General features: G+C 42.3%; 1 protein-coding gene across 3 annotated transcripts in view; it reads left to right on the top strand.

Moving 5' to 3' along the window:
* Nucleotides 1–25,908, top strand: part of VIT (vitrin) — a 119,347-nt gene that overhangs the window by 35,654 nt on the left and 57,785 nt on the right. For 2 of the 3 annotated variants that reach the window (XM_065927395.1, XM_065927393.1), the window contains exons 3-5: nt 2,354–2,419; nt 16,265–16,421; nt 22,538–22,671. In XM_065927395.1, the coding sequence (XP_065783467.1) occupies nt 2,354–2,419; nt 16,265–16,421; nt 22,538–22,671 (357 nt within the window). The remainder of the gene's footprint in view (nt 1–2,353; nt 2,420–16,264; nt 16,422–22,537; nt 22,672–25,908) is intronic. The other variant, XM_065927394.1, reaches the window with a different exon arrangement.

Genomic DNA, 25,908 nt, shown 5'->3' with positions numbered 1-25,908 from the left:
TGATGGCCTCAGTGGCCAGATAACTAACTACTCCCAGGCAAGTACTTTCAGACCTGTGTTCTGCTTTGACTTTGAAGTGAGCATCAGTCATCCATCTCTGTGCTCTGTCTGTTCCTACGATTAGGAATGCAAGACAGATTTTCCTCTCACCCCAATTCTACATGCAATAGAATGCCATTGCAATTCCAAGGTACCAAGAAGGGCCCTAATGATGAGGAATGAAGACTTGCTTCAGGGCACAAGCACTTTCACAACCTTACTGACCAGCCCACCCCTTGAGGAGTGGTTTCTGGGCAGTTTTAATTAACAAGCATCTAGGCTGAGGGGAGGGCCTCTGTCTACCACTGAAAATAATGACTTTATTAACCACTGCTGTAAAACCGAACCCAGCTCTGCATGTTTTCAGCCTGGAGGGTCTTGGGTGAGCAAAAGCGAGTGATGGGGTGGTCTTACTGAAATATTTATAGTCCTAATGATACTGAGACTTATAAACCACTCGCCACAGGCACACAGCCCTAGAAGGACAGAACTTGGTTTTCCACCAAGAACTGATAACCAAATTTATTACTATTTAGCTCTTTCTACTTAACTTGCATCATTTTTTCTATATATTTATTATCCTTTTTTTTTTAATCCTAGAATTCTAGCTATTTATTTTTGTGTATAAAATGAAGATGCGGTCTTTGGATAAAGTTAAGTGACACAGAGGCTACTATAAAAATCAGACCTCCAGGACACTCACACCCACCCAAACCCCAGAAGTAAATAACACCTAAAAAATGTCTGCCTTCATTCTGCTTGGCTAGACTTTTGGTTTTCACTCAGTTCTCTTTTATGGTTCTGTTCCTGCAGGACATGGTATGTCAACTGTCCAGGCCTCAACGAGTGCTAAACAGTCAGAACTGGGGATAATTCATGAGGTACATCACTGGCACAGCCTAGCTAGAGAGTCATAAGATATATAAAATTTTTCTTAATCAACACTTGGTGACATTGCCACTTTTTCCTTCAAAGATAGTTGCCAATTAAAGAATTCCTAAGTCCTGATTTATGCCTTAATCAAGCATCTATGTTCTGTTACATAAAAGTTTTAAAAAGCACATAAAGTAGGAAGTAAAATGCCTGTTTTAATTATTCTACTGACTCATGTTCACCTCCAGAATCCCAACTCCACCCAGAAAATGGGTTTCTCAAAAGAGTGACTAAAATGGAAGCAAGTTACAGCAGTACCATCTTTGGGTAGGTAAGGTAGAAGAATTCCTGGAGAGGAAGGAATAAGAATAGAGACTGAGTAGACTTTTGAAAGAAAAAAATGTGCTTTTCTGTTTACCAGTACAATTAGCATAGGTACAGAGGAATGAGAATTTTCAGACATTATTAATAAAAAATTGCTCAGAGAAATTTTCACAATATATGTCAAAAATTTAAGTGGGCTTATCTTTCAGACAAGAAATTGTATTTGGAATGTTATTTTAAGGAAATAATAAGAAATCCACACAAAGAGGAAGCTATTTATATTAAATAAGGGGTTGGCTAAATTTTGATACATCGTACACTGCAATATTTTGCAGGCAGTTAAGATTATTATGGGAGGAACATTGAATGACCGGGAAAAAAAGGTCTCTACATATCTTGAAGTAGAAATACTGGGTTGGCCAAAAAGTTCATGTGGATTTTTCCATAAGATGGTATCAAGAATGCCAATGAACTCTTTGGCCAAACCGACATGTTCATGACACCTTGTAAACAGTATAAGCAACATCAAAACTTTGTTTAAAAGTACCCATATGAATACACACATACAGAAAAAGCCTGAAAATATTGCACTTTTGCTTTCATCTATATTTTCTGTAGTATTGTTTTTGTGCGTTTTTTTATGCTCTTCTACCAGCAATACCTATTATTTCAGTAATAAGGGAAAAAAGGTCTATGTTGTATTTTAAAAACCCAAGGCTCAAAGGAAGCTTAGTGTGGAACAGAAGAAAGAGCACAGGAAAGGCCTGGGTGTTCATCTCGCCTCTATCACTCATTCCTGGGTCCAAGCAAATCAGCGGACTTCTCTAGACCTAGGTTCCTGTCTTTGGAAAGTAAAGATGGTGGAGTTGGTGTGGTGAAATTTAGAGACAGCAAAACAAAGGGCAGACATCCAAGAGGTATTTTGGAAAGGCCCTTTCAACAGAGGCTAAGAAAAGCACACATGATACATCTTATTTCCTTAAACATAAAATAAGGGGAAATTAGTTTTATTAATGAGACTATTTCAACATGTGATTGAAGCAAGTATAAAGGTCAAAAGAGAGGAAGTATTTAGTGAAATAATACTGATTAGATTTGTTGCATTTTCTTCATTTAGTTTTGCTGGTGACTGGAATACACTCAAATCAAGAAATGATGAAGAAAATGAAAAGGCCCAAATTCAGTAAGTAAAACTGCAATTCCTCACTAGTACAAGACTTGTGTCTCCTATGTGGAAGACTGTCACACTTGTCTCAGTTAATTTGGAAAGTTTGGGGGTTTTTTTTGTTTTGGGGTTGGGTTTTATTTTCTTTTTTTTTTTTTTAGAATTTTATTTTATTATTATTATTTTTTAATTTTATTTTATTAGTTGGAGGCCAATTACTTCACAACATTTCAGTGGGTTTTGTCATACATTGACACGAATCAGCCATAGAGTTACACGTATTCCCCATCCCGATCCCCCCTCCCACCTCCCTCTCCACCCGACTCCTCTGGGTCCTCCCAGTGCACCAGGCCTGAGCACTCGTCTCATGCATCCCACCTGGGCTGGTGATCTGTTTCACCATAGATAATATACATGCTGTTCTTTTGAAACATCCCTCCCTCACCTTCTCCCACAGAGTTCAAAAGTCTGTTCTGTACTTCTGTGTCTCTTTTTCTGTTTTGCATATAGGGTTATCATTACCATCTTTCTAAATTCCATATATATATGTTAGTATACTGTAATGGTCTTTATCTTTCTGGCTTACTTCACTCTGTATAATGGGCTCCAGTTTCATTCATCTCATTAGAACTGATTCAAATGAATTCTTTTTAATGGCTGAGTAATATTCCATGGTGTCTATGTACCACAGCTTCCTTATCCATTCATCTGCTGATGGGGGGGAATGACAATTATAAATATATATGCACCCAACATAGGAGCACCGCAATATCTACAGGGTTTTATTTTCTTATCTCAATTACTTTGCACTCAGACTAATTAGTGATGATTTGTAGTATCCTTTTGACTGTAGCTCACCAGGCTCCTCTGTCCATTGAATTTTTCGGGCAAGAATACAGAAATGGGTTGCCATTTCCTTCTCCAGAGCTTCTTCCTGATCCAGGGATTGAATCCATGTCTCCTGTGTCTCCTGCATTAGCCTGTGGTTTCTTTACCCACTGAGCCATCAGAGAAGTCCATTATTTGTTATCTATTTTTTCCAAAAAGTGTTTGAAATACAAGTTCTTGTTTTAGGATAGATATGTTTCACTATATTAGAAAAATTCAAAATGTACATACAAAGCCAGGAAACACTGTGTCTCTATGACTAATCTGAAGTAGGCATTTTTCTGCCATGGAAATGCTGTCTCGAATCCCCACACCAGAAAATTCAGTCTGGCTAATGCAAAGCTGCCTACCTTTCAGCATGCCCTGGAATCAATGGGTAATCTCACAAAAAATTTCACACTCCATCAGTGAAAAGAGGAATAATTAATTTCATTTTTGGCTTCTAGTTAAGATTAGACAACAGAAAATCCAAAATAACCATAGTTAAATAAGACTGAAGTTCCTGTCTCTCTCCTATGAACATAATCTAGGCTTTTATGGAAGCTTCACAATCTTCAGGGACCCACACTCCTTCTATTCTGCCATTCTGCTTTTCCCAACATGGTTCTCAACTCAGTGTCCAAAATAGCTACCCCAGCTCCATCCAGCATGTCCACATTCCAGTCAGTAGGAAGGGATGAAGGAGGTTACATATTTACTCCCTTTAAAGATAAGTGCAGGAAGTCAAATACACCACTTTGACTTAAATACCATTGACCAGCATTCAGGGAGAATAGAAATGTCTTGATTTCAAGAATCTACATGCCTCCTAAATACAAGGTGTTCTATTATTAGGAAAGAAGAGAAAATAGATGTTGGGGGGGGGGGGAACTAGCAGGATGGGACATAAATGGAAAATCTCAAATATTCTGAGCACACTGAACTACCTGGATGTGAATCTGTAGACGTGATGGAGGCTTGGATTAAGGTATATTTATGAAGGACCATAAAAGGAAGACTTTAGGTACAGCCAGTGTTCTGTGTTCTCTACAATAGGAACTTCTGTTTAGGCATTAGATTTAGGTGCCTTGAAATCAGCAACATTAAAATTCTGAAATAGAAGAAAAGATGTTTCACACAGCATTTATTTTTCTGTTCTTTTAAGCTGTTTGTACATGACTTCCTGTTGAAATGAGACCAAAAGGGCAGCCATCCACAGCCTCCTAGCCTGAAATACTAAAAAGGAATTAGTTGTTTATTTATTCCTGTCAAGGCTGAGAGCCAAGAGAATTGGCCCAGGGGCAGATGTGTGTTCAGAACAGTGATTGGGCTAATATGGAGACAAATGCACACCCAAGTATGAATTCCTTTGGGTTGTTTCCAGTATCTTCATTGACTCATATACGAAAATCATGAAAGATTCCATGATTACCATGACAACAGTTCTCAGTGACTATAAAAGTCTGTGCTAAACGACCCAAGGGCAAACCTCTTAGAGAGATCTCAAGTGGATTGAATTTCTGATATGCTAAATTCTAACCTTATTCACAAAATCTCCCTTGGTGATACAGCACTTTTGAGTCAATATATGCATGAAGTTTTTTCTCTAATTAGAAACTCTGTCACAGTCATTTAAAAAGGGGGGAAAGATAGATACAATGAAAGTAACAGGATATTCCCAAAGTCTGGTGATATCTGATTCTTTACCTCAGGAGTATTTCCAAATTGTAGTCTATAGATTGAGGCCAAAGTAATTTTCATTCTTTCTATTCAACGTTGCTAATCTGCCACTGGGGCAGGTGACTGATAGCAAGGAAGGCACATCATTCATTCATTTGACAAGTATTGATTTGGTGCCAGCCAAGTACCAGGTACTGTTAAACACTCAGATACATCAGTGATTCAGACTCAAACTTTGCCCTCACAGAGCTCAAAATCTACAGAGGAAGAAAGACAGGTCACCAGGCAATTGTGATGTCTTATATAAATGCTAGGCCTTGGGAACTAAAGGTGCTCCAAGAATATAGAGAAAAAAGTTACGTATCTGGGAGGGTTTCCTGGAGGAAGTGACATACCAACACTGATATCTGAAAGTCAAATAGGGATTGATCAGGCAAACATGAAGAGAAAAGAGTGTTATAAACAGAAAGAAAAAAGCATCTCCAAGGCCTAAAGAACAGAAAGAGCTAAAAAAATTAGTTTAGTATGACTGAGGTTTAGAGCGGGAGGCAAATGTGTTGAGATGAGAGATGGAGGGGTAAGCAGGTGTCAGATCACAAAGAGCTTTGTTACTGTATCCAGCAATCTGCAGTTCATCATGAGGGCAATGGGGAGTATTTCAGTGCAGGTTATTTAGACTCAATTAGCAGAAATCCAAGGGCAATTTACATAAGCAAAAAAAGGAGATTTTGGCAGGACAGGAAGTATCTCGCAGAACCCAAGGCTGGAAGGGCAGATGGAACTCACTGGGACTGTACCCCAGGCAGAAAGACCTCAAGAATTGGTGCCTCTAATCCTCTCTATATATCTGCCTCACTGTCCAAGCCCCCATCTCTCCCACCGCCACCCCCCAACTCTGCTTCATGCAGACCATGTCTCTCGGTCCTGATTGTAAAGTCCTGGGAGAAAAACTCTAACTGCAGCAGCGTAGGCTGGGAGGGTGGTTTTCAAAGAATAGAATGGTTAGGGTTGTGTTAGGGAGGTAAAACAATCCTGCCAGGGAAAAGCAACAAAATCTCTTTGTCCAAATACATGAAGAGAGAAGAGAGAGAACAAAATATATTAGTGAGTTAGTATTACAAATAGACATGTATCTACAGATAGGAGGAAAGTAGCTACCGAGTCTTGACAGAATTTCACATCAACTTATACAGTGAAGTGGAAGACAGAACAATTACAACTTCTCCTAACTCCAGGAAAGATAAGTGCATGTACCTGCTGAATGTCTTTTGTATACCCACAGAGCCCTAAGCTCCTTCTGAAGATAAGTATCCAAGAATCAGAAGTCTGGAGACCTTCCACTCTGATGCCTGGTGAAATTTGAGAACTGATGGACTAGGCGTACATAAGATCACAGCTGCTTACAGATGTAAATGTGAAACCATGGGTTCTTTCAGGGCCCTCTGTTTCTTTCCTAGCCCACCCTCAATTCTCCCCAGTGTTTATTCAGGACTAAAAGTCTTCACCACCCAGAGGGCTGAAGGTAAAATAACAAGGGAGAGGTCATTTGAGAGTTTTGCTCAGTGGACAGTGTACTGACACCTACTCTGAATATAGAACTACTTTCAGCTCCTGAAGATCTAGTGATCAGACATGGTGCCATGAGTTGGCAGAGCCAGATCTGAAATTCAGGTCTCTGTGAGGCTCAAGCCCAGATGCCTTCCCAGTGCCTCGTCCCAGACTATCCAGAATTTAGGAATGAAGTGTCTGGTTGACCAAAAAGTTCATTTGGCTTTTTCTGTACCATCTTATGGAAAAACCCAAATGACTTTTTTTGGTTAACCCAATATCTGTTGTCTGAAGCAGATGAGGTGCTAAGATAATCAAGGGCTGACCAAATACGAAATAAAAGAGAAGAGATGTGGCACAATAGACGAAATGTGGGAAAACAGAAAAAAGGAGTTTCTTCCTTTGACTTGGCCTGAGACCTTGGGCCACGTCTGTGTATCTCTTCTGTCTCTGCAGAGGGTTACTGTTACTTTAGGTAATTGTCGCTTTCTCTCCTCCTTACTTCCTCTGCTTTCTCATTTCTTTTTCTTCTCAATTCTTTTTCCTTCTATTTCTTTGGTCTACCCATCGCCTCCCAGGGACCCTTTTGGATGTTGCTCAGCTTCACTGGCAGAACTTTGGACCAAGAAGGTAGTACATGTTGAAAATAATCTCACATGGGGGTTTTACAAAAGGAAAAGCAAAGATAAAAACAGTGGAACTAGTTTTTACTAGTTCTGCTCCTCCCACTCATATACAACTATTCACTCCAGGCCAGTATTTTGATGTCATGTACAGAGTTGTATTGGGTACAATTTTCTTCTGTCACTTGGCTTATCACATGACCTTATTTTATAAATCAAATCAAGTCTGACTCCAAACTGCCAGTTGTCAAGGGCTGAGATATTAAAATTCCCTCCATAGTGGCCTTCCTCCCTTCCAGCTCCAGTCCTCAGGAGCATTGTCCAATCTACAACATTCAGGGAGAGTCCCTGCACTGTTCAATGTCCAAACCCATGTTATCCCTAGAAGCTGAATAGCTCCGCTGTTTCATAAATGGTGGGATCTTGGAAATGTGGGGAAGCCTCATGCTTAAGGTTCTACCCAGAGGGGCACCACCCCAGGTATAGTCCCAAAGTGATGCTCACCCAAGGCAACTGTTAGGGAACAGAGACATTTCCCTTACTGGGACCTACCCGCTCACTCCCATCTTCCCAGTTTTTGAAGGTCATTTTTTCTCCATCACTCTTTGGACTGGCCAAGCCCAATCACCTCAAACAAGGAGGATTTAGGGTATCTAATTCCCAAAGCCCTGAGGGAGGGTTGCCAGGTAACCCCTGCCCTCTCCCTTGCAACCCTGAGCCCCAAACAGGAGAACACAAAAATCTGACTACCTTCTTGGAACAGTAAGAGGGGAAAATACAATAAAAATAAGCATAAGTTAGTATGAAGAAGGAAATGGCAACTTACTACAGTAGTCTTGCCTGGGAAATCCCATGGACAAAGGAGCCTGGCTGGCTATAGTCCATGAGGTCGCAGAGTCAGACATGACTGAGCACACACACACAGATGACTTAGTAAATTAACGTGCTGTATGGTGCAGAGTAAAGTTTACCATACTGTATAAAATGAGAGTTTTATCACGTTTTTTTACACAGGTGACTTTTTCAAGGCTCTCATTTTCCTGCTATGTTTTGGAGCCATAGGTCCGACCTTACCCACAGGCATGTCACTGATATATTTAGTCAGCATAAACCTATTCACACAGTTTATAACAAATGGCCAAAATGCGGTTGCATTTTTCTTGATCATTGAAGACTACAAATAAAGGTTGAACGATTTAGTTGTGTTCATGAAACCCTTCTCCTAAAGTAGTCAAGATATCTTATGGATTTTAAGGATAAATTTCATTTATGTGTAGATTCCACATTCAAAAAAGGCTTTCTCATCAACTCATGAGCTTTCCAGCCCATACTGTAATAAATACATCATACTTTTCCCCATAAGTTATGGGGAACAACTCTAGCAAAGTCCCTGACTGGCAGAGTTCCTATGCTAGAGAGAGAAAAGCTTTTAAGTTGCAAAATCTCTTCCATAGCATTTCTACATGTAAGGAAGCCCCAGGAGAGCTCCAGAAGCAATGGACTTAGTCTAAAGTGGGGTCAGGTGAGATAGTGTTACCCAGGTGAGAGTTGTGGTGATTAACTCCAACACATTATTGCCTGCCCATTCTGCAAAGTCTCTGACTTCACTGAGCACCTGATCAGTGAATAAATAAATCAGGGTAAAACAAAATTATGCACAGGAAAGCCTTCCTGGACCCAACAGCCACTGCCCACACACCAAAAACCAGTTTACATGGCTCCAGGGTACACTACACTTCCTCTACTGTTGACTGTTGCACGTTATTATAAGAGCTTTTTAAAATATATATATATATATAATCTGTCTTTTCAACTAGACCAAAATCACCAGGAACACATAATTAGTGCTCATTAGGTATTTGCTGGATGAATGGACAAACAGCAGACTGAAATAGAACAGCAATGAAACAGAATACTGTAAAATAAAGCAAAATGTGGTAAATGCTACAAAAGAATAGCAAGGGGACTACAATAGGATTCCAAGGGCCTCCCAGGTGACACCAGTGGTAAAGAACTCACCTGCCAAGGCAGAAGACATCAAAGACTTGGGTTCGATCCCTGGGTCAGGAAGATCTCCTGGAGGAGGGCATGGCAATTCACCCCAGTATTCTTGCCTGGAAATGGGGGCAGAGGAGCTTGGTGGGCCACAGTCCATGGGGTCACAGAGAGTCAGACACAACTGAAAAGACTTAGCATGCACATACAATAGGATTCATACTGGTTTCTTGAAGGAGTATTTGAGGTAGGACATGAAAAATCAGTGGAACTTTACAGGCAGAGAGAGGTGGGAGGGCTTTCTAGGCTTTCCATATATCGTGAGTGAGATGGCATCAGGAAATAGTGAGTGGCGTGATTGGGCTTAACTGTTGGGGCATCATGGGAGACGCAGCTGGAAGATGGGTTAGGACTAGGTAATGTCAGTCTTAGAAGCTTGGTTCTTTGCCATTCTTTAGAGGGTAGGGACACCGAGAGTGTTCTGAGCAGGAAATCTACATGATGAAGACAACAGTCAGCAAGATAAACAACAGCAGGTTATTCCCTGCAGGCAGTGAAACCACATTCTGAAATATTTCCACTATATTGGAGTCTGTTGAAATAGTCTTAGCTTGGGGTGAAATGTATTACCTTGTATTCGCATAGTTCTCTCCAGTAAATTAATCTTAATACCATGTAAGGCATGGAAATATTTTTGCAATCGACCTTGAAAGGGTGGATAATTCCAAGATAATTCCTCAGTGTGAGGAGGTAACTGTTCTGGGACTTGGTTATTGATTGTATTGGAGCTATGGAAGACATACGGCTCTGTGCTTGTAGGGTTGGGGTACAGCACACACACAGCTTCCTCACTGAGCTCATATGTCGTCAGCTGTAGCAACTGCTAAGTAACCCCCAGTGTTTCTTCGCTCTTTAGCTGTTGGTACCAAGAACATACTTGGTTCCAACACCAGTGTCTTCACACAGACTGGTGCATGTGCCCTCTCTCAAACCATGCAAAAGGAAGTGGATTAACTTCTAGTCCTCCTTCTGGTGTGTAGGTGAGAAAGAAGGCTGACTCTTTGCTGCAGACTTTTAGTTGAATAAATTCTACCATGGCAATCCTCAGAAATAATAGGCAAAGAATGCAAGGAAAATTGCACTAGAAGAGTTGCCTTGCAAGTGTTTGGGATAAATGCACAGATGTGTACAGATACACACAAATGCACACAAACACACCCACACAGATAACCTATTTACAAGACATTTCCTGTATTTACCCACTAGTGATTGTCAGTGATCTTTAAGTTCAGAAAAGCCTTGCAGGATTAGGGCAGGGAGGCAACAATTTAGCTCCTTCTCTTCGGTAGTAGGAGAAGCAACCAAGTGGAGCTGGCAAAGCTATGTGCCTGGAACCCCGGGGCGCAAGTTCAGGGCCTGACTCTGCCACTTGGCACCTGAGCTTGAACAAGCAAACTTATCTCTCTGGAAAATAAGGACAATATGCCTCTCAGGGTTTTGTAAGAGTCAAGTGAAAATCATGTATTACAGTCCTTTCTAAATTAAAAGTGGGTTACTTTTAGGGACATCCCTGGCGGTCCAGTGGTTAAGACTCCACACTCCACACTGCAGGCAACAGGTTCTATCCCTGGTCAAGGAACTAAGTAAGCTCTCATATGCCTGTGATGCAGCCAAAAAACGTTTTTTAAAGAGTAGGTTATTTTTAGACATACGAATTTCTGCAATTGCCCAAAAGCTGTGTCACCACAGGCATATTAACCTCTGTCATTCAATTACTCTTTTATCCATGGAGTATGGATGAAGGTGTTTTCTCAAGGCTGACAAAAACACTAGCTAGAAGGACCAATCTTTATAGGCTTTTTGACATGGTTAGAACTGGAGCTTGGATTTATTTATTGAGGCAAGTGTCTGCTACTAGCTTTGTCTTTATAAACCCTTTTCATCACACATTCTAGGTTTCCCTCAACTGTTGCATCCTGAGAAATCTTTTATACACAAGGGAAAATACTTATTTAACTCCCAGTACTCCCCATGAAGGGGACTATGGAAAGGCCTTAAAGATTTTGGAATTTTTTTTCTCAAGGCAGCAAAAAGGTACTGATAGCTTTTGACCAAAGATTCAACATGGTCATCTAGCAATCACATTCCTGGGTATATATCTGGACAAAACTGTAATTCAAAAAGATACATGCATCCCTGTGTTCATAGCAACACTATTTACAATAACCAAAATATGCAAACAATCTAAATGTCCACCAATAGATGAATGGATAGGGAAAATGTGGTGTGTACCTATATATATAATGGAATACTACTTAGCCATAAAAAGAGTAAAATAATGCCATTTGCAGCAACATGAATGGATGTAAAGATTATCATCCTAAGTGAAGTAAGTCAGACAGAGAAAGACAGATATCATAGATATCACCCATATGTGGAATCTAAAATATGACACAAATGAACTTATCAGTGAGACAGAAACAGACTCACAGATATGGAGAACAGACTTGCAGTTGCCAAGAGGGAGGAGAAGGTGAGCGAGGGAAGGATTGGGCGTTTGGGGTTAGCAGATGCAAGCTATTCTGTATAGGATGGGGGCTTCCCTGTTGGCTCACTGGTAAAGAATCCACCTGCCAATGCAGGAGACAGGGGTTTGATCCCTAGTCCGGGAAGGTCCCACATGTCTCAGGGCAACTAAGCATGTGCTCCACAGCAAGAAAAGCAACCACAACGCAAAGCCTGAGTCCCACAACTAGAGAGTAGCCCTCACTCAACACAACTAGAGAAAAGCCCAGGCAGCAACAAAGACCCAGTGCAGCCTGAATAAATAAACAAAAATTTTTTAAAATTTTTTCTGTACAACAGAAATTAACATGACTTTTTTTTCATTTATTTTTATTAGTTGGAGGCAAATTACTTTACAATATTGTAGTGGTTTTTGTCATACATTGACATGAATCAGCCATAACATGACATTTTAAATCAACTATACTTCAGTAACATAAATTTTTTAAAAAGATTCAACATGGTCAAAGACTGTTTAAGCAAAACGGAAAAGAATCTCTGCTAAAGAATATGCTGCCAAGGAAGAATTACCATGATCTGGTCACTGGTGTCAGGATCAAGGAGAAAGGGAGCTTTCATCTTAAAATTTTATTTGGTGGTCATTTTGTTTCATTAACGTTTTTGCATGATTTTCTTAAAAACAGAATTTTACTCTAGTTGAATATCACAATCCAACAAAATTAAGTTTCATATCAAAACTGCTTATGCATAAGTGCTTTTATGTTGTAATAATTCTTTCTCATTAACAGCCAGGAGGCAAGCTTATAACAGCCTTCTCTAATTGATGAGGAAATTTGTTTTCCCAAAGCGATGTGGTTTGCCTGGAAAACCACATTCACTGAAAAGATGAATGGAAAATAAGTGGGAGATTATACAGTTTGATTTGGCCTCTACATCATTGGCTTATTGTATGTGACATCACCCAATAATCACTCTATTATTAGGTCAGGCAGAAAACCCAACTTAGAGCAGAAATATCTGCAGTCGTGCCTCTAAGATCCCGATGTTGCATGAAAGTGGAGGCTCAGACAGTACCTGTCTTGCTTCTGAGATCAGTACAGCAGACCCATTGCCTCAGTGAACAACATCTAAAAGCTATCTTTAGTTCTTGCCATCTGGGTTGCAAATGGTTCTCTTTTCCCTGTGTCTAGTGCCAAGGTCCTCTGGGAAGAACAGATTCTGAGATGCCCTGATGTGAGTTCCATCAAGAAAATGATAACAGCCCTGAGAAGGCAAGGTAACCTTAAGGAATCATATGAGGTGGGAGCAGAGCAAATGGCCAGGAAACAGGTCTCTGAGCAGCTTCCACTTGAGTAGTTCTGGGCTCCTCCAGGAGCTCTGGAACTCAGCCCAGGGCTCTCTGACTTCTACTCACAAAAGTACACTCAGGAAGGAATGAAATCAAGCACATATAATCAAGCACATTGGAAGAACAGGGCGCAATGACAAAGCATGTCTAAATGTCAAATATGTGTTCAATTTGTACAGAAAATTAAGCTGAAGAAAGTGAGCTAATTATAATTTCAGAGCGATGGCCAAACTCATTGGAAAGTGTAATATCTAAATCCAGTCAACAAGAAGCAGTCATTCGCATCTTTTAGACTGCTCTCTCTGAGTATATGGAAACCACGGTCTGTTCCTTTACAGTATTTTCCCAGTTATTTGTGAAGTAGTCTGTTTTCTTGCAACCTTCTAAGAATCTTCCATCCATCCACTTAAGGCCCAAATGAAATGACTTATCTCTGGATTTCCTCTGCATACTTTGAACTCTCCCACTTTACAGCTGATAGTTAGCAGATGCAAACTATTATGTATAGGATGGGGGCTTCCCTGGTGGTTCACTCGTAAAGAATCCCCCTGCCAATGCAGGACACACAGGTTTGATCCCTTGTCTGGGAAGATCCCACATGCCTTCCCAGAAGTGTTCCTTTTCTCTCTTTCTCCTCTGCTGTTTAGGTTCATTTTCATCTAACTTTGTGTTTCCTCTCAAAAATGCAGAAATAATCCTTCCTTCAGAGGAGAAGTCAAAATTAAGGCAGCTCAAGAAGTATCTGCCTCAGGTCTGAAGGGAGCAGGGAGGCACTGATTTGGCAAGTAAGGCTCCGGGGACAGTGAACGGTACACCTTCCAAAGTACACGAGTGTACATGCTTGATTTCATTTTATCCCCCCTCCCACTATTATGAGGTGAATTAATTCACCAATGTATAATCCAACTAGATGCAGATAAAGCAGAAGATCTTATTGAAGGGACTGCCCGGGCCTTTGTGAAAGCAAGACAAAACAACAAATTCCCCCCAAAGGAAGGAGCTAGTTGAGAGTGGGAATTGATGAGCAGGAAGCAAAATATTCCCATGTGACACTTTTTCCCTTGTCATTTTAAGCCAACTATTTCATGGAAAATTCTACTGCCTGTGCACCTGTCTTGCTGTAGGTTCGATCACTGTGTGACATTCATGCAACAAGCTTCTCCATAGCACCCCATTTACAACTCCAGAAGAGTTGGGTTGGCCTACCAGGAGGTCCAAAACCTCAGGGTGCCAAGGTCACGCCCACATGGAATCCCAGGGCACAGAGCTGTCACTTCCTATTTCACACAACTAAGAGCCAAGAGGGAATGCTTTCATTTTCTTTGCATCCAAGGGAGGAGCTGCATTCAGGAATGGGGCAGTGATCTGCGGAAGGGAGGAGAGTTGAATGCATTTAGTTATACACCCAATGATCTGACAATTAACCAGTTTAAGGAGAGGCTACACAGGCATCTTCCATCCCCAAATTGTCTCTTTAAAACAGTACTCCAAGACTCAAAATAGTCCATGCAGCCTTGAGTATCGGGGTTTAAAAGAATGGAAGATAAAAAGAAAATAACTGGAGAGGAAGCAGCCTGTGGTGGGGAGAATGAAACCACAAAACCGTTTTAAGCGCGGCGCTCCCCTTCTCCATGGGGACCACAAATTGTTTTAGCCTGTGATCACACTCAGCCCCCAGGCTCCCAGGAGGACTTCCATGCTGGCCCGGCCCTGTGTGGCCAGGACTGTCTGGGAGGGGTGTTTAGGAAAAGAGCGGGAGCTCTAACTTCAGTCCTCTCTCCAGCCTAAAGGAAACACAGCTCCGATCCATTCAGGTACAAAAGAGTTAAAAAAAAAAAAAAAAATAGTACACTTTGGATACAGCTGGAAACCATTAACAACTCTGAGAGCATCTCAGTAACCCAGTTAGATGGGTGGCCTGGCAGAGATCCGGAATCTATGTTTGTAATCACTGACTCTCACCACAGGGCGGGACTTTCTTTCCACTTCCCACCCAATGGAGACATCCCATCTTCAACTGTTCAGTCCCTGCCTGCCCCTTCCTTCAAGGACAACTTCATTTACTAGAAAGTTCTTTTTGGCAAAAAAAAGAAAAAATAAAACTCCATAGAAACCTCCCCTCCAGTTCTTGCTCAGTCCTACTTATGACTTGCCTCTAATGCTCGCCTTCTTATGTCCAAACACCCCACCTCTGCCAGGCAGCCCTCGCATCTGATGGCTTCCAGTTCCTTCCTGCTTACTCTTTGAACGGCTGTTTGTGCTTTAGAGTCTCTTCTAGAGAATACATTCCTAGCTCCCGGGCATCAGTATAGGATCCTCTAGGAGCCCTTTTCATTCCTGAGTTTTGGAGGGAGATTTTTTTCAGGGAAGACACAGCCTTACCCCTCTTTTAGATACTGCTGCTAGAGCATCTACATCATCTTATCCCTGAGCAAGCTTGGAGCTCCAGCAGCCCTGCCGACTGACTACTGCTAGGCTGGCTATGGCATCACGAGGCCCAAGAGGAGGGAGGACGAATGAATGGGCTTCCCCAGGATGCCCAGCAGGGCAGTCCCCAGCTTTCCACTGAGCGTTGAGGAAGAGGAGGAAGGATGACTCCTACCTTGACCCTGGAGCTAGGACCCAGCCTCAAGGACCAAGACAAAAGATCACTTTCGTTATCTATCTCTCCCAGTTCAAAAACCCTCCAACGAGTCCCACCTCGTTCACAGAACACAAGCACCAAGCTGCCTCCTCCTGGCCTGGCCCTGCCCACCCCAGTGCTCCCTCCAGGATCCAGCTGGGGTCTTGGCTGCAGTAGGCCCACCGTTTCCTAGCCAGTCCTGACCCAAAGCCCATGCGCTCTAACTCACCCTAAACTGAATACCTTTCCTTCCTCCTGCAAGGTTTTCTGAGCATTTCCTCTTTTCTCGGGCTAGCTCAGAGCATCTGAAAAAGCAGTATTCTCCAGCTGTGGACTCACACTGACATTTTTGGCCACTGGAGGTGGGTCTTTTCCCAGAGTTCTCTACTCCAATCAATTAATTGTTTGATTAAGCACAGGAATGAGCCTCTTGTTCTTGCTTTCAGCAGGTTAAATGCAACGGACAGTGATTGCTCTTTTGGCCTGAGGAATGTCCTAATTACCTCTCTGCTTTCATTATACAGAGGGGATCCAGGGTCAGTCCAGGCTCTGGCTTTTAGAGATCAAATGAATGAATAGTTATAACCTAACAGTCACCCCATATATAAGCTGCTACCACAAGGTGTAATCTTGACTTCATTTTGCATTCCCAGCTGTTCCTCAGATCAGCTGTGATGTGAGAGCTGGGAAGATAACGAATGTCGAGTTCATTGTGAAGTGTCCGCCAGGATGCCAAGACCCCAGGTACCACGTTTACGGCACTGACGTCTACGCTTCCTATTCTAGCGTGTGCGGCGCTGCAGTTCACAGGTGGGCAACACTGAGTTACTTAAGAACAAGCGGTCAGGGTGTGGGTGGGGAGCCCCCGGCGCAGGGTTGCCTGATTAGCAAGCAAAAATGGGCAACTTTAAGTGAGCATCCTGCGTTTTATCCAGCAGCCCTATCCCAGAGGATAACCCAGAATCTGTGCATGGCCCTGGATCTCCTCGCAAATCTCTCTAGAAAGGAGAACTGACTTCTCTTTACACATGAATGAGAGGGAAGGAGAATCCTACTCTTCTGTGTTCATGACGAAGAAACCAAAGTTTTTGATGATGTAAAAAAATATTTTCTACCTGTATGTGCTGAGCAAGGAAATAATAGGGACATGACTAAGCAGAGCCCAGAGGTTTAGAGAAGAAATGTCACAGCTCTGGTTGATGGTTGGAGACAAATGGGAACAGGAAACAGTGAGGAGAGTGACAGCTGGTCCTGACTGGTCAGCTGTTGGTTTGGGATCCAGGAAGAAGGAAACATGACTATGCACTGCCTAAATGAGGCAAGCGTGACCGTCACAGAAGCCTCACACCTCTTTCACTTAGGTTTGGAGTCAAAACACAGGGGAAGGTATGTTTACTGAATATGTTTGATAATAGGCTGATGGGTGGATGTCCAGCTCTCTACCTGTGTTGTCTAATTCAGCCCCCACAACTCCCCTGCACGCTACCACTGTTATCCACCTCTTAAAAAGAAAGAGAGGTTGAATAGCCTTTCTAAAGCCACACCATTGAAAAATATCAGAGTAGGGATTCAAACTCAAATTAGTATTCCTGCTTCTATTCACTAGCCAGCACTGCTTTGAGATGCGGCTCTAAAGTTTGGGCTTGGCTGCCAGATACTGGCTGAAGTTTCTCACTTATTCAGGCCTCTGGCATCTTTTCGCTTTTCTTTACTTGCAGGCCAGTCACTTGATCATTCAGTTGTATCTCTGCCAGAGAGAGGGGGGACAAAAATTCATTCCCTTTCAAGGTGTCTAGGCAGTAGCCTCTCTGAAATCTGCAGAAGCAATGAAAAAAATCTCTGCCTAAAATAAGACTTAAGAGTTACTAATAGACTTTGTCAGCCATACTCTTCCCCATCGGCACTCAGAGATGAAGAGCTGCCTGGTTTTTCAGTGGGAGAGGGAATACAAAAGCTCCACTAAGGATAAATAGAGGAATATCAAAGAAACAAACACCAAATTCTATTTCTTAACTCCAAACTATGGAATAAAAATATTTTGCTTTCACCCTGAAATCAATGTTGTGCAGCAAGGCAATATGCAAATCTACACGTGAATACGCACACACTTGTGCTTGCCCCCACAGGATCACTTGTTCACACACTCATGCCTTCTACCTGTGCTTGAACACACGTGTATGTGCTCACACACACCCTGACACATGTGTGCATGCACTCACAGCTCTGCCAATACCATCGGCACACTCTGGTTTGTGTTTGCACAGACACTGACATCTTCTGTAGAGGCAGAGCCTATCCTAGGCCTGCTGTATTTTTCCAGGTTGACACTTGCTTCCTCTGGCATTTGCTATCTATCTCTTGCCTTTCCTTGTTTCCTGTGCAGTACAGAGCCACATGAGTTCATATGAGTTCACGAGATGTCTTCATGACAGTAACCCCTTACACATCCCTAGCATCACCTCAGCCCTACGAGGCTGCTGCTAACATCCTCAGAAGGGGAAGAGTCAAAAGTGTCTGATTCTGCAACCCCATGGACTGTAGCCCACCAGGCTCCTCCATCCATGGGATTATCCAGGCTAGAGTACTGGAGTGGGTTGCCATTCTCTTCTCCCGGGGATTATCCCTACCCAGGGATCAAAACAGGGCCTCCTGTTTTGATTCTTTACCATCTGAGCTACCAGGGAAGCCCGTAGGGAGGCATAGAGAGGTTAATTAAATTGCGAGTTACTTCCAGGATTAGATCTTGTGTCCCCTGGCTTCCAGCCCAGAGCCCAGGTGATGCATTTAGGTAAGAACTGAGGGGTCCCAGCGTTGCTTAATGTACAATATAAGGACATGATAAGGTTATAGACTTTGGAGCACTTAGAGTTGGGAAAGGCTTTATGATAGATGAACACGCCTCTAGGGAGAAAATAGGAATGGCATTGACAAGGACCAGGACTCAGCAACATCAGCATTTGGGGTGGAGCCTAGGAACTTGCTGAGAAGAATATAGATGAGGGTAGAGGGACTGCAGAGAAGAGCTTGACTATTTCAAAAAAGATCTGCTGCTAGAGCAACTGAATGCCTCGTGACTTCCTGGACAAATGGCTGATATAGTAGGAGACTGGAAAGAAGGAATCACTACCCATGAGGAGGATGTATAGAAGTCTTAAGGAAAAAGAGAGAGGAATTTTGGATTATATCAGTTCTGTTTTTTACAAACAGAACAAATCTCTCTTCAGAAGGCAGGATTGAAGACAGAGGATAAGAGTGGGAAATGCATAAGGGACCCTCCATCACTGTCCTGCCAGAGGCCCATGCAATCAGAACTGGGAAACTGGAGAGGGCATACTTTGGTTTCGAAATTCAGATTTACCTTAAAGGGTTTAATTTTCATATAATGTATGATAATCAGATGCCATATTATGAGTGATCCCCTTGATCTTTTCAAACCAAAGAGATAATGAACGCATTAAGGCATCACATTCAGGCTCAGTCTTGGCCTGAACTAACTTCTGTGTTTAAAGTGGGACCAAAGCCTGGGAGAGGGGAAGAGTTCTGAGATGGGACAACAAAGAGGCCTTCTTCCTGCTGAGCATGGATTTCTGACCAGATGCTCATCTTGAGAATGGCAGCCAGCAAAACTGGCCTCGTGGTGGTCAGCCCCTTTCCTCCAAGCCACAATGCTGACCCTCAGCTTATCCTATTGTCCTGAGGGTCAGGGAGGAGGTGAACCTCAAGGCCATGTTTAGCATCATGCAGGATGTCTGAGGAATGCAAAGGAGTGGAACTGGTTTTGCTCTTTCAGAAAATGTGTATGAAGCATCTCCGCCTCAATGAGGATACAGGTGAGGTTTTATTTACATAAATTCTCCAAACTACCTTGGTTCTGAGCCCCTAAATGTGTCCTAAGAGCAACCACAGGCCTTCAGGCTCCCTGCCTCCTCTGATATCTCCTGTGGTGGTCTAGTGTCCCCTGCATTCCTCCCCTGGGACAGCTGTCACCTCCTCGAGTTGACAGACCATTCCCTGCCCCATGCCTCCTCCAGAAGGATATCTGGAAATACGTACATCCTGCAGTGAAGTTCACTCTCAAGATCTCTCTCTTAAGACAACAGGAAAATCTATGAGAAGACAAGAATTCTGTGTCCATGCCTTTCCCAAAGTCTGGGTTTGGAGTCCTTTATAACCATCACAAGGGATCTCCACCTCCCAGTCCAGCCTAAGGACCCCCAGGCCTTCCCCCACTCCCTTTTTAAAAGCCTGAGCAAAGCAAAACTCAGCACCTCCTCCTCACTCTGAGAGGCACCTACAGTGCTTCTGACTTTTAAAATAAGAATGACTGCTTGCACATTTCCTCAGTACAATGGAATATAAATCCAGGGACAGAAAAATTTCCCCCAGGAGAAAATAAAAAGATAAGAGTGATTTCTACTTCCTTTACTAGTTACAAATGAGGGACCATAGGATAATTGGGATAATTTTTTAAAAAATAATTTGAATTGTCAGCCAATGCCAGTGGTGTGCTGGTCAGTGTTTACCAATTAACCCTCTTAAAAGGAGGAGGGGGTAGAAGCTGATTTGTCAACATCTGTAATGTAAATACTCCCACTGTGGCTGATTTCAAGCTACCGTTGTGAAATGAACCCCTTGGCACCATCCCGAACCTAACAACCTGCTTTCACAAGTCAGCATGAGGGGCATCCACAAACAGACAGGCTTTCGAACACAGAAGCAAAACTAGTGTCATCCCATAAGAAGATTTCTGTTCCAGTTGAGAGACAAAGTTAACTCAAGGAATTTTTATAAAATGAAATCAGAGTCATCATGGAAAGACAAGATTCAAAGGCACTGTTAGGAAGTGAAGTGAGTGAAAACCGCTCAGTAGTGACTGACTCTGCCACCCCTTGAACTGTAACCCGCAAGCGTCACTCTGTCTACGGGATTCTCTAGGCAAGAAAACTGGAGTGGGCTGCCATGCCCTCCTCCAGGGGATCTTCCCTAAAACCAGGGATTAAACCCATATCTCCCGCGTGTCCTGAATTGCAGGCAGATTCTTCAACATCTGAGCCATGGAAGTGGTGTAGCAACGTTATGGAGAAGGAGGTATTGGGGAGACTGCCAGGTTCTCCAGGGCAGAGAACAGCATGAACAGAAACGGGGGTAGGAATCCTGTGGGTTGTCAGCAGAGCTGGGACCAGCCTTGCTGCAGCTGGGATTGTGCGGGGCCCTGACTGAGAGCTCCCCGGAGAAGGGCAGGCAGGGTTGCAATGCAGTGAAGAAGAGATGAGGACTAGATGTGGGGAGATGCCTGTAGCTTTGGAACTCTGAGAGGCAACTGTGACCACGTGGGTCAAACCCAAGATTCCAGGTCGCTTAGACCTAGGTTCACATCCCTCCCTTGCAATTTAGAAGTTATAAAATTTGGAGTCACATGATCCCTCAACCTGCCTAAGCCTATCTCAGTGAAGTGGGAATGACAGCATTCCCTCCACTCCACAACTGGCAGGTTTGCTGGGAGAACTCAGTAAGATACCATGAGTGGGAATGATTCGAAAGCAATTAAGGGTTTTATATGTCAAGTATTATTATCACCTTCTTTCCTTTTGAGCTGTTAGGAAGTTGAGTGTTGAAAGTTGTTGACTCACCATGGATGTGGGAGGGAAGGAAATGGCAGCACTCATTCCTGTAGAGAAGGAAGGGTGTTGATGGGAACAAATCTAAGGACTTTTTCAGTTCCCCCATGCTGTCAATTACAGATGCCCAAGGGAGCCATGTTAGGCTCTGGGGCAAGAAAATGACTTACCGGAGCCCCTGCTTCAGTGGAAGCAAAAAGGTCGATTATGTCAGTTACTGTCCTATCAGGATCTAAAACCTTCAAAATCCTAGAAACTAAAGAAACAATTTCCAACCTTTCTTAAATGAGTTTAGTTTAGCTCACACACCTTCCTTGCCCCAAAATAAAAGGAAAACATGCTTCTAAAAATACTGTACCACCCTTTGAAATAGTTGAAATCATTCTGTGATGTCACAAAACCACAGTGGAAATTGTCAGGAAAGAGGTTTTACTTCAGGGAGAACTAGTAGGAATCTAAAAAGAAATTATACAAATGAACTTTTTTACAAAAAAACCTCACAGAAACAAGTCACAGATTTCAAAAACAAACTTATGGCTATCAAGGGGAAAACATGGGTGGGGGTGTATAAATTAGGAACTTGGGATTAATATACACACTACTGTATATAAAATAGATAACCAGCAAGAATCTACTGTGGGCTTCCCAGGTGGTGCTAGTGGTAAAGATCCTGCCTGCCAATGCAGAAGATGTAAGAGGAACGGGTTCATCCCCGGGTCAGGAAAATCCCCTGGAGGAGGGCACAGCAACCCACTCCAGTATTCTTGACTGGAGAATCGCATGGTCAGAAAAGCTTGGTGGGCTGTAGTCCAGTGGGTCGCATACACAATCACTTAATCGTGTCTGACTCCTTGTGACCCCGTGGACTGCAGCTCACCAGGTTCCTCTGTCCTTGGGGTTTCTCCAGGCAAGAATACTGGAGTGGGTTGCCATGCCCTCCTCCAGGGGATCTTCCCAATCCAGGGATCAAACCCAGGCCTCCCATATTGCAGGCGAATTCTTTACCATCTGAGCCACTACCAGGGAAGCCCCCTGTTTGGCACAGGGAAGTCTATCCTCTGTAATAACCTGTATAGGAAAAGAATGTGAAAAAGAATAAATACATATATATGAATAACTGAATGACTATGCTACACACCTGAAACTACCACATCGTAAATCAACAATACTTTAATTAAAAAATTTTTTTAATGTATAACATGTAGAATAAGAAAAAAATTAAGATGGCAACTGGTTTCATAGTCTATTATATGTCAAACAATATTCTTCTCCTCTTTCTTCAAAAAAAGTTTTTTTCTCTCTTCACAGTGGTGTGCTTGATAATTCAGGAGGGAAAATACTTGTTCAGAAAGTGGCTGGACAGTCTGGCTATAAAGGGAGCTACTCCAACGGCGTCCGGTCATTATCCCTTCCACGATGGAGAGAATCCTTTGTGGTCTCAGGTACGTCTGCGCCCTGGAGAAGGGCTGCCCTATAACCGACACCTGGGTTAAGTGACCTCAGGGGATGAAATGTGCTCTTTCCGTGTGCTGTTAGCTTTATTTTATGGCCCACCTCATTACACAAAAATCTGAAGCATTAGTTCTTCTGATAATTAGGATCATGAAACAATGAATTCTAATTACAGTGATAAATCACTACCAAGTCTGGAAGTATTAAAAAGACTCCAATTACTCATTTTAAACACACAGCAGCTATCAGTAAGTCCAATCAAACTTTTAATTAAGTGAATTACATTTAATAACTTGGGTTTTTGAGCTAGTCCTTTAGTTATGCCCAATGTTCCTCATATCTAGATTATTCCTTGAGAAATCTGGTAAATGAATAGACAGGGACAGGCTTTTAGAGAACTGAGCCACAACTGTGTTTAAGATTTCTTTTTTAAGACTAATTGTTTCACTGTTAATCAGTTCTCACTATCTGGCTCCATAGGATTTTATAGATAATCATTTTCACTTTTTTTTTTTTTTTTTGCCCTTTTCCAAAGAGGTAATGTCAATGACCTAATGGCTAGTACGACTTCACAGTAAAAAGATAACCAACTATCTCTGTATTATCATGACCTGCCTGTTCCCCTCATTTTATTTTTGTGAATTTCCCCAACCTAACCTTTAATTTTGAAAACTTTTAAGTTTATGGAAAAATGAAAAGATAGTACATGAATACCCATATTCCCTTCACCCAGACACACCAACTGGTAATATTTGCTACACTTGCTTTATCTATCTATTTATGTTTTGCTTGAACTGTGTGAAAGTAAGCCACCAGCATGATGACAATTTTCCCTTAATACTTCAGCACACATCTGGTAAAAACAAAAGCATTTTCCTAAATAACCACAGTACCATGCCTAAAAAAAAATTAGCATTGCTACAATAATGTTAATGAATATTAATAAACAGGAAAAATAAGAAATAGTCTTATTCAATTATATCCAACTATACCCAAAATATTCTTCACCATAATTTCTTCTTCTTTTAGGGGGTGGATCTACAAAGATCACCTATTGTATTTACCTATCGTATCTATTTGGTTTCCTTTAATGCAGACCTGTCTACCACCACACTTCCATTTTTGGTCATGAGTAGTGATGACATTTTTTAAATTTTATTTATTTTTGGCTGTGCTAGGTCTTCACTGCAGTGCCTGGGATTCTCCCTGTGGTCGCTTCTCTTGTGGCGGAGCACAGGCTCTAGGGCATGTGGGCTCAATAGTTGTGGCCCACGGGCCTAGCTGGTCTGTGGCATATGGAATCTCCCAGACCAGGGGTCAAACCCCTGTCCCCTGTGTTGGCGGGTGGATTCTTAACCACTGGACCACCAGGGAAGTCCTGCAATGACATTTTTGAAGTCTAAGCCAGTCATCTAGTACTATGTTCCACAATCTGGACCACAACACAAACAGGTCTGGCTATTGCCTCATGCTTGGATTCAGGTTAAATATTTTGGTAAAGATACTACATAGATAGTAACATAGCATATCCATTGTGTAGTATCATAAATGATCATAAGGAGACATATAATGTTATTTTGTCCATTTGTTGGTGATGCTTAATTTGATAACTTGGATACTTTATAATATCACCCCATGATAAAAGATACTTTATAATTAATAGCAATCTATAGGATGATACTTCAAAACAGCATGAATAGCTTGTCCCCCCACCCAAAATTCACCCAATGGTTTGAACATCCATCAGTGATCCTTGCCTCAGTAGCAAGAGTAAAGTCAGAAATTGAAAAATTATCCTTATTCTTCCACATTAGCTAGTGTTCTTACAAAAAGAAATGAGCCCTCCCCCCCCTACACACAACTATTTTTCCAAGTACCATGATGGACATACAGATTGTTTTTTAAAATACAACATGTTATAGCCTGTTATCATCATTATTCTTTTTGATGCTCAAATCTTCCAGGTTTGGCCACTGGGAGCCCTTCTAGCTTTGACATGCCCCATCAGCATTTGAGCACAAGACAGTGTTCTGTCTTCACCCTGTACTGTTTACTCTGCACTGGATCTTGAATCTCTCATTTTCTCCAAAGAGGCACTGCAGGATTTTAAATACATTCTAGCAAACTTTTCTGGCATTCCCCACAAAATCAGGAGCCATGTGACTCTCCTGAGAAGGTACGACCTATGGAAGGCCAGCTAAAGCAAAGGAGAGAGAAATGTCTCATAATATAGCAGGCCGTCCAATCTGGGTGGGATTTTTGCACCTTTAGATGCCCCGTGTCCCAGCCTCCTTTGATCATAATTTTAGTAAGACTACAATCAGATCTTCTAACTTGAGCAATCCCTGTTTCCTCTTACATACGAAATTCTGCACACCCAGGGTTCAAACTATACCAGTTTCTACGTCAGGTAGTGGGGAGGTCATTAATCATAGTACTGTGAGCTCTACCTCATAACAAAACAGGGGCCATATGAAAATACTAAGGTCTAGAATACAAATTTGCCAATCTTAGAAGTACAATCTCCACATTGGTGTTTACCAAGGAGCCCCTGGGGGAATAAGAGGGTTTCAGTCTTCTGTGCTTAGCCTACAATCTAAGAATCCTAAGAGAGGTTTAAGAGAAAAATGAATTCCATGCGAGTAGAGATGTGTTGGATTTTTTAAATGAAAATCAATCTGCTGTGTTATTCCCTGTAAGTCTCAACTGCTGTGTCATCTCAGGTCACCTAGTGACATTTAACCAGAAACACTTTTTGCCATTGATAATAAGCATATGTGCTCTGCAATGACCACCAGTGAATGAGTTTGAAGAGCACAATGCCACGTGAGTCTCAGCCGACAGTGGCCACAGCTCGCTCATCTGCTGTCCAGTGGCTCACGGCCAGTGAGTTTTGCTGGATCATGTCAGAGTCCTCTTCTGAAGGTTCAGATGTCTTTGTGACCTTTCTCTCGGCTTTTATTTCCAATTTTCACATGTTGCTATGTGTCTTTAATGAATTCACTTTGGCAGGCTGGAAGGGGGCAGGAGAGGGGTTATGTCTTTTTGTTCAGCATAGTGTTTCCACAGTTCAGAGATGGGAAAGGTCAGAGAGGGACTTCCTAATACTGCCTTTTGTCCTCTGACCCACATTTCAGAAAGCTGAGCTCAGGCTCCTTTTCCTTCTGAATAGAAACAGAGAGAAGCACAGGGTTTTCGATGTGAGAAGAGTAGGAAACTGAGGAGCC

This window comes from Muntiacus reevesi, chromosome 3 (genome assembly GCF_963930625.1).
Source record: "Muntiacus reevesi chromosome 3, mMunRee1.1, whole genome shotgun sequence".
Lineage (NCBI taxonomy): Eukaryota > Metazoa > Chordata > Mammalia > Artiodactyla > Cervidae > Muntiacus > Muntiacus reevesi.
This window is presented reverse-complemented; position numbering and strand designations above follow the sequence as displayed.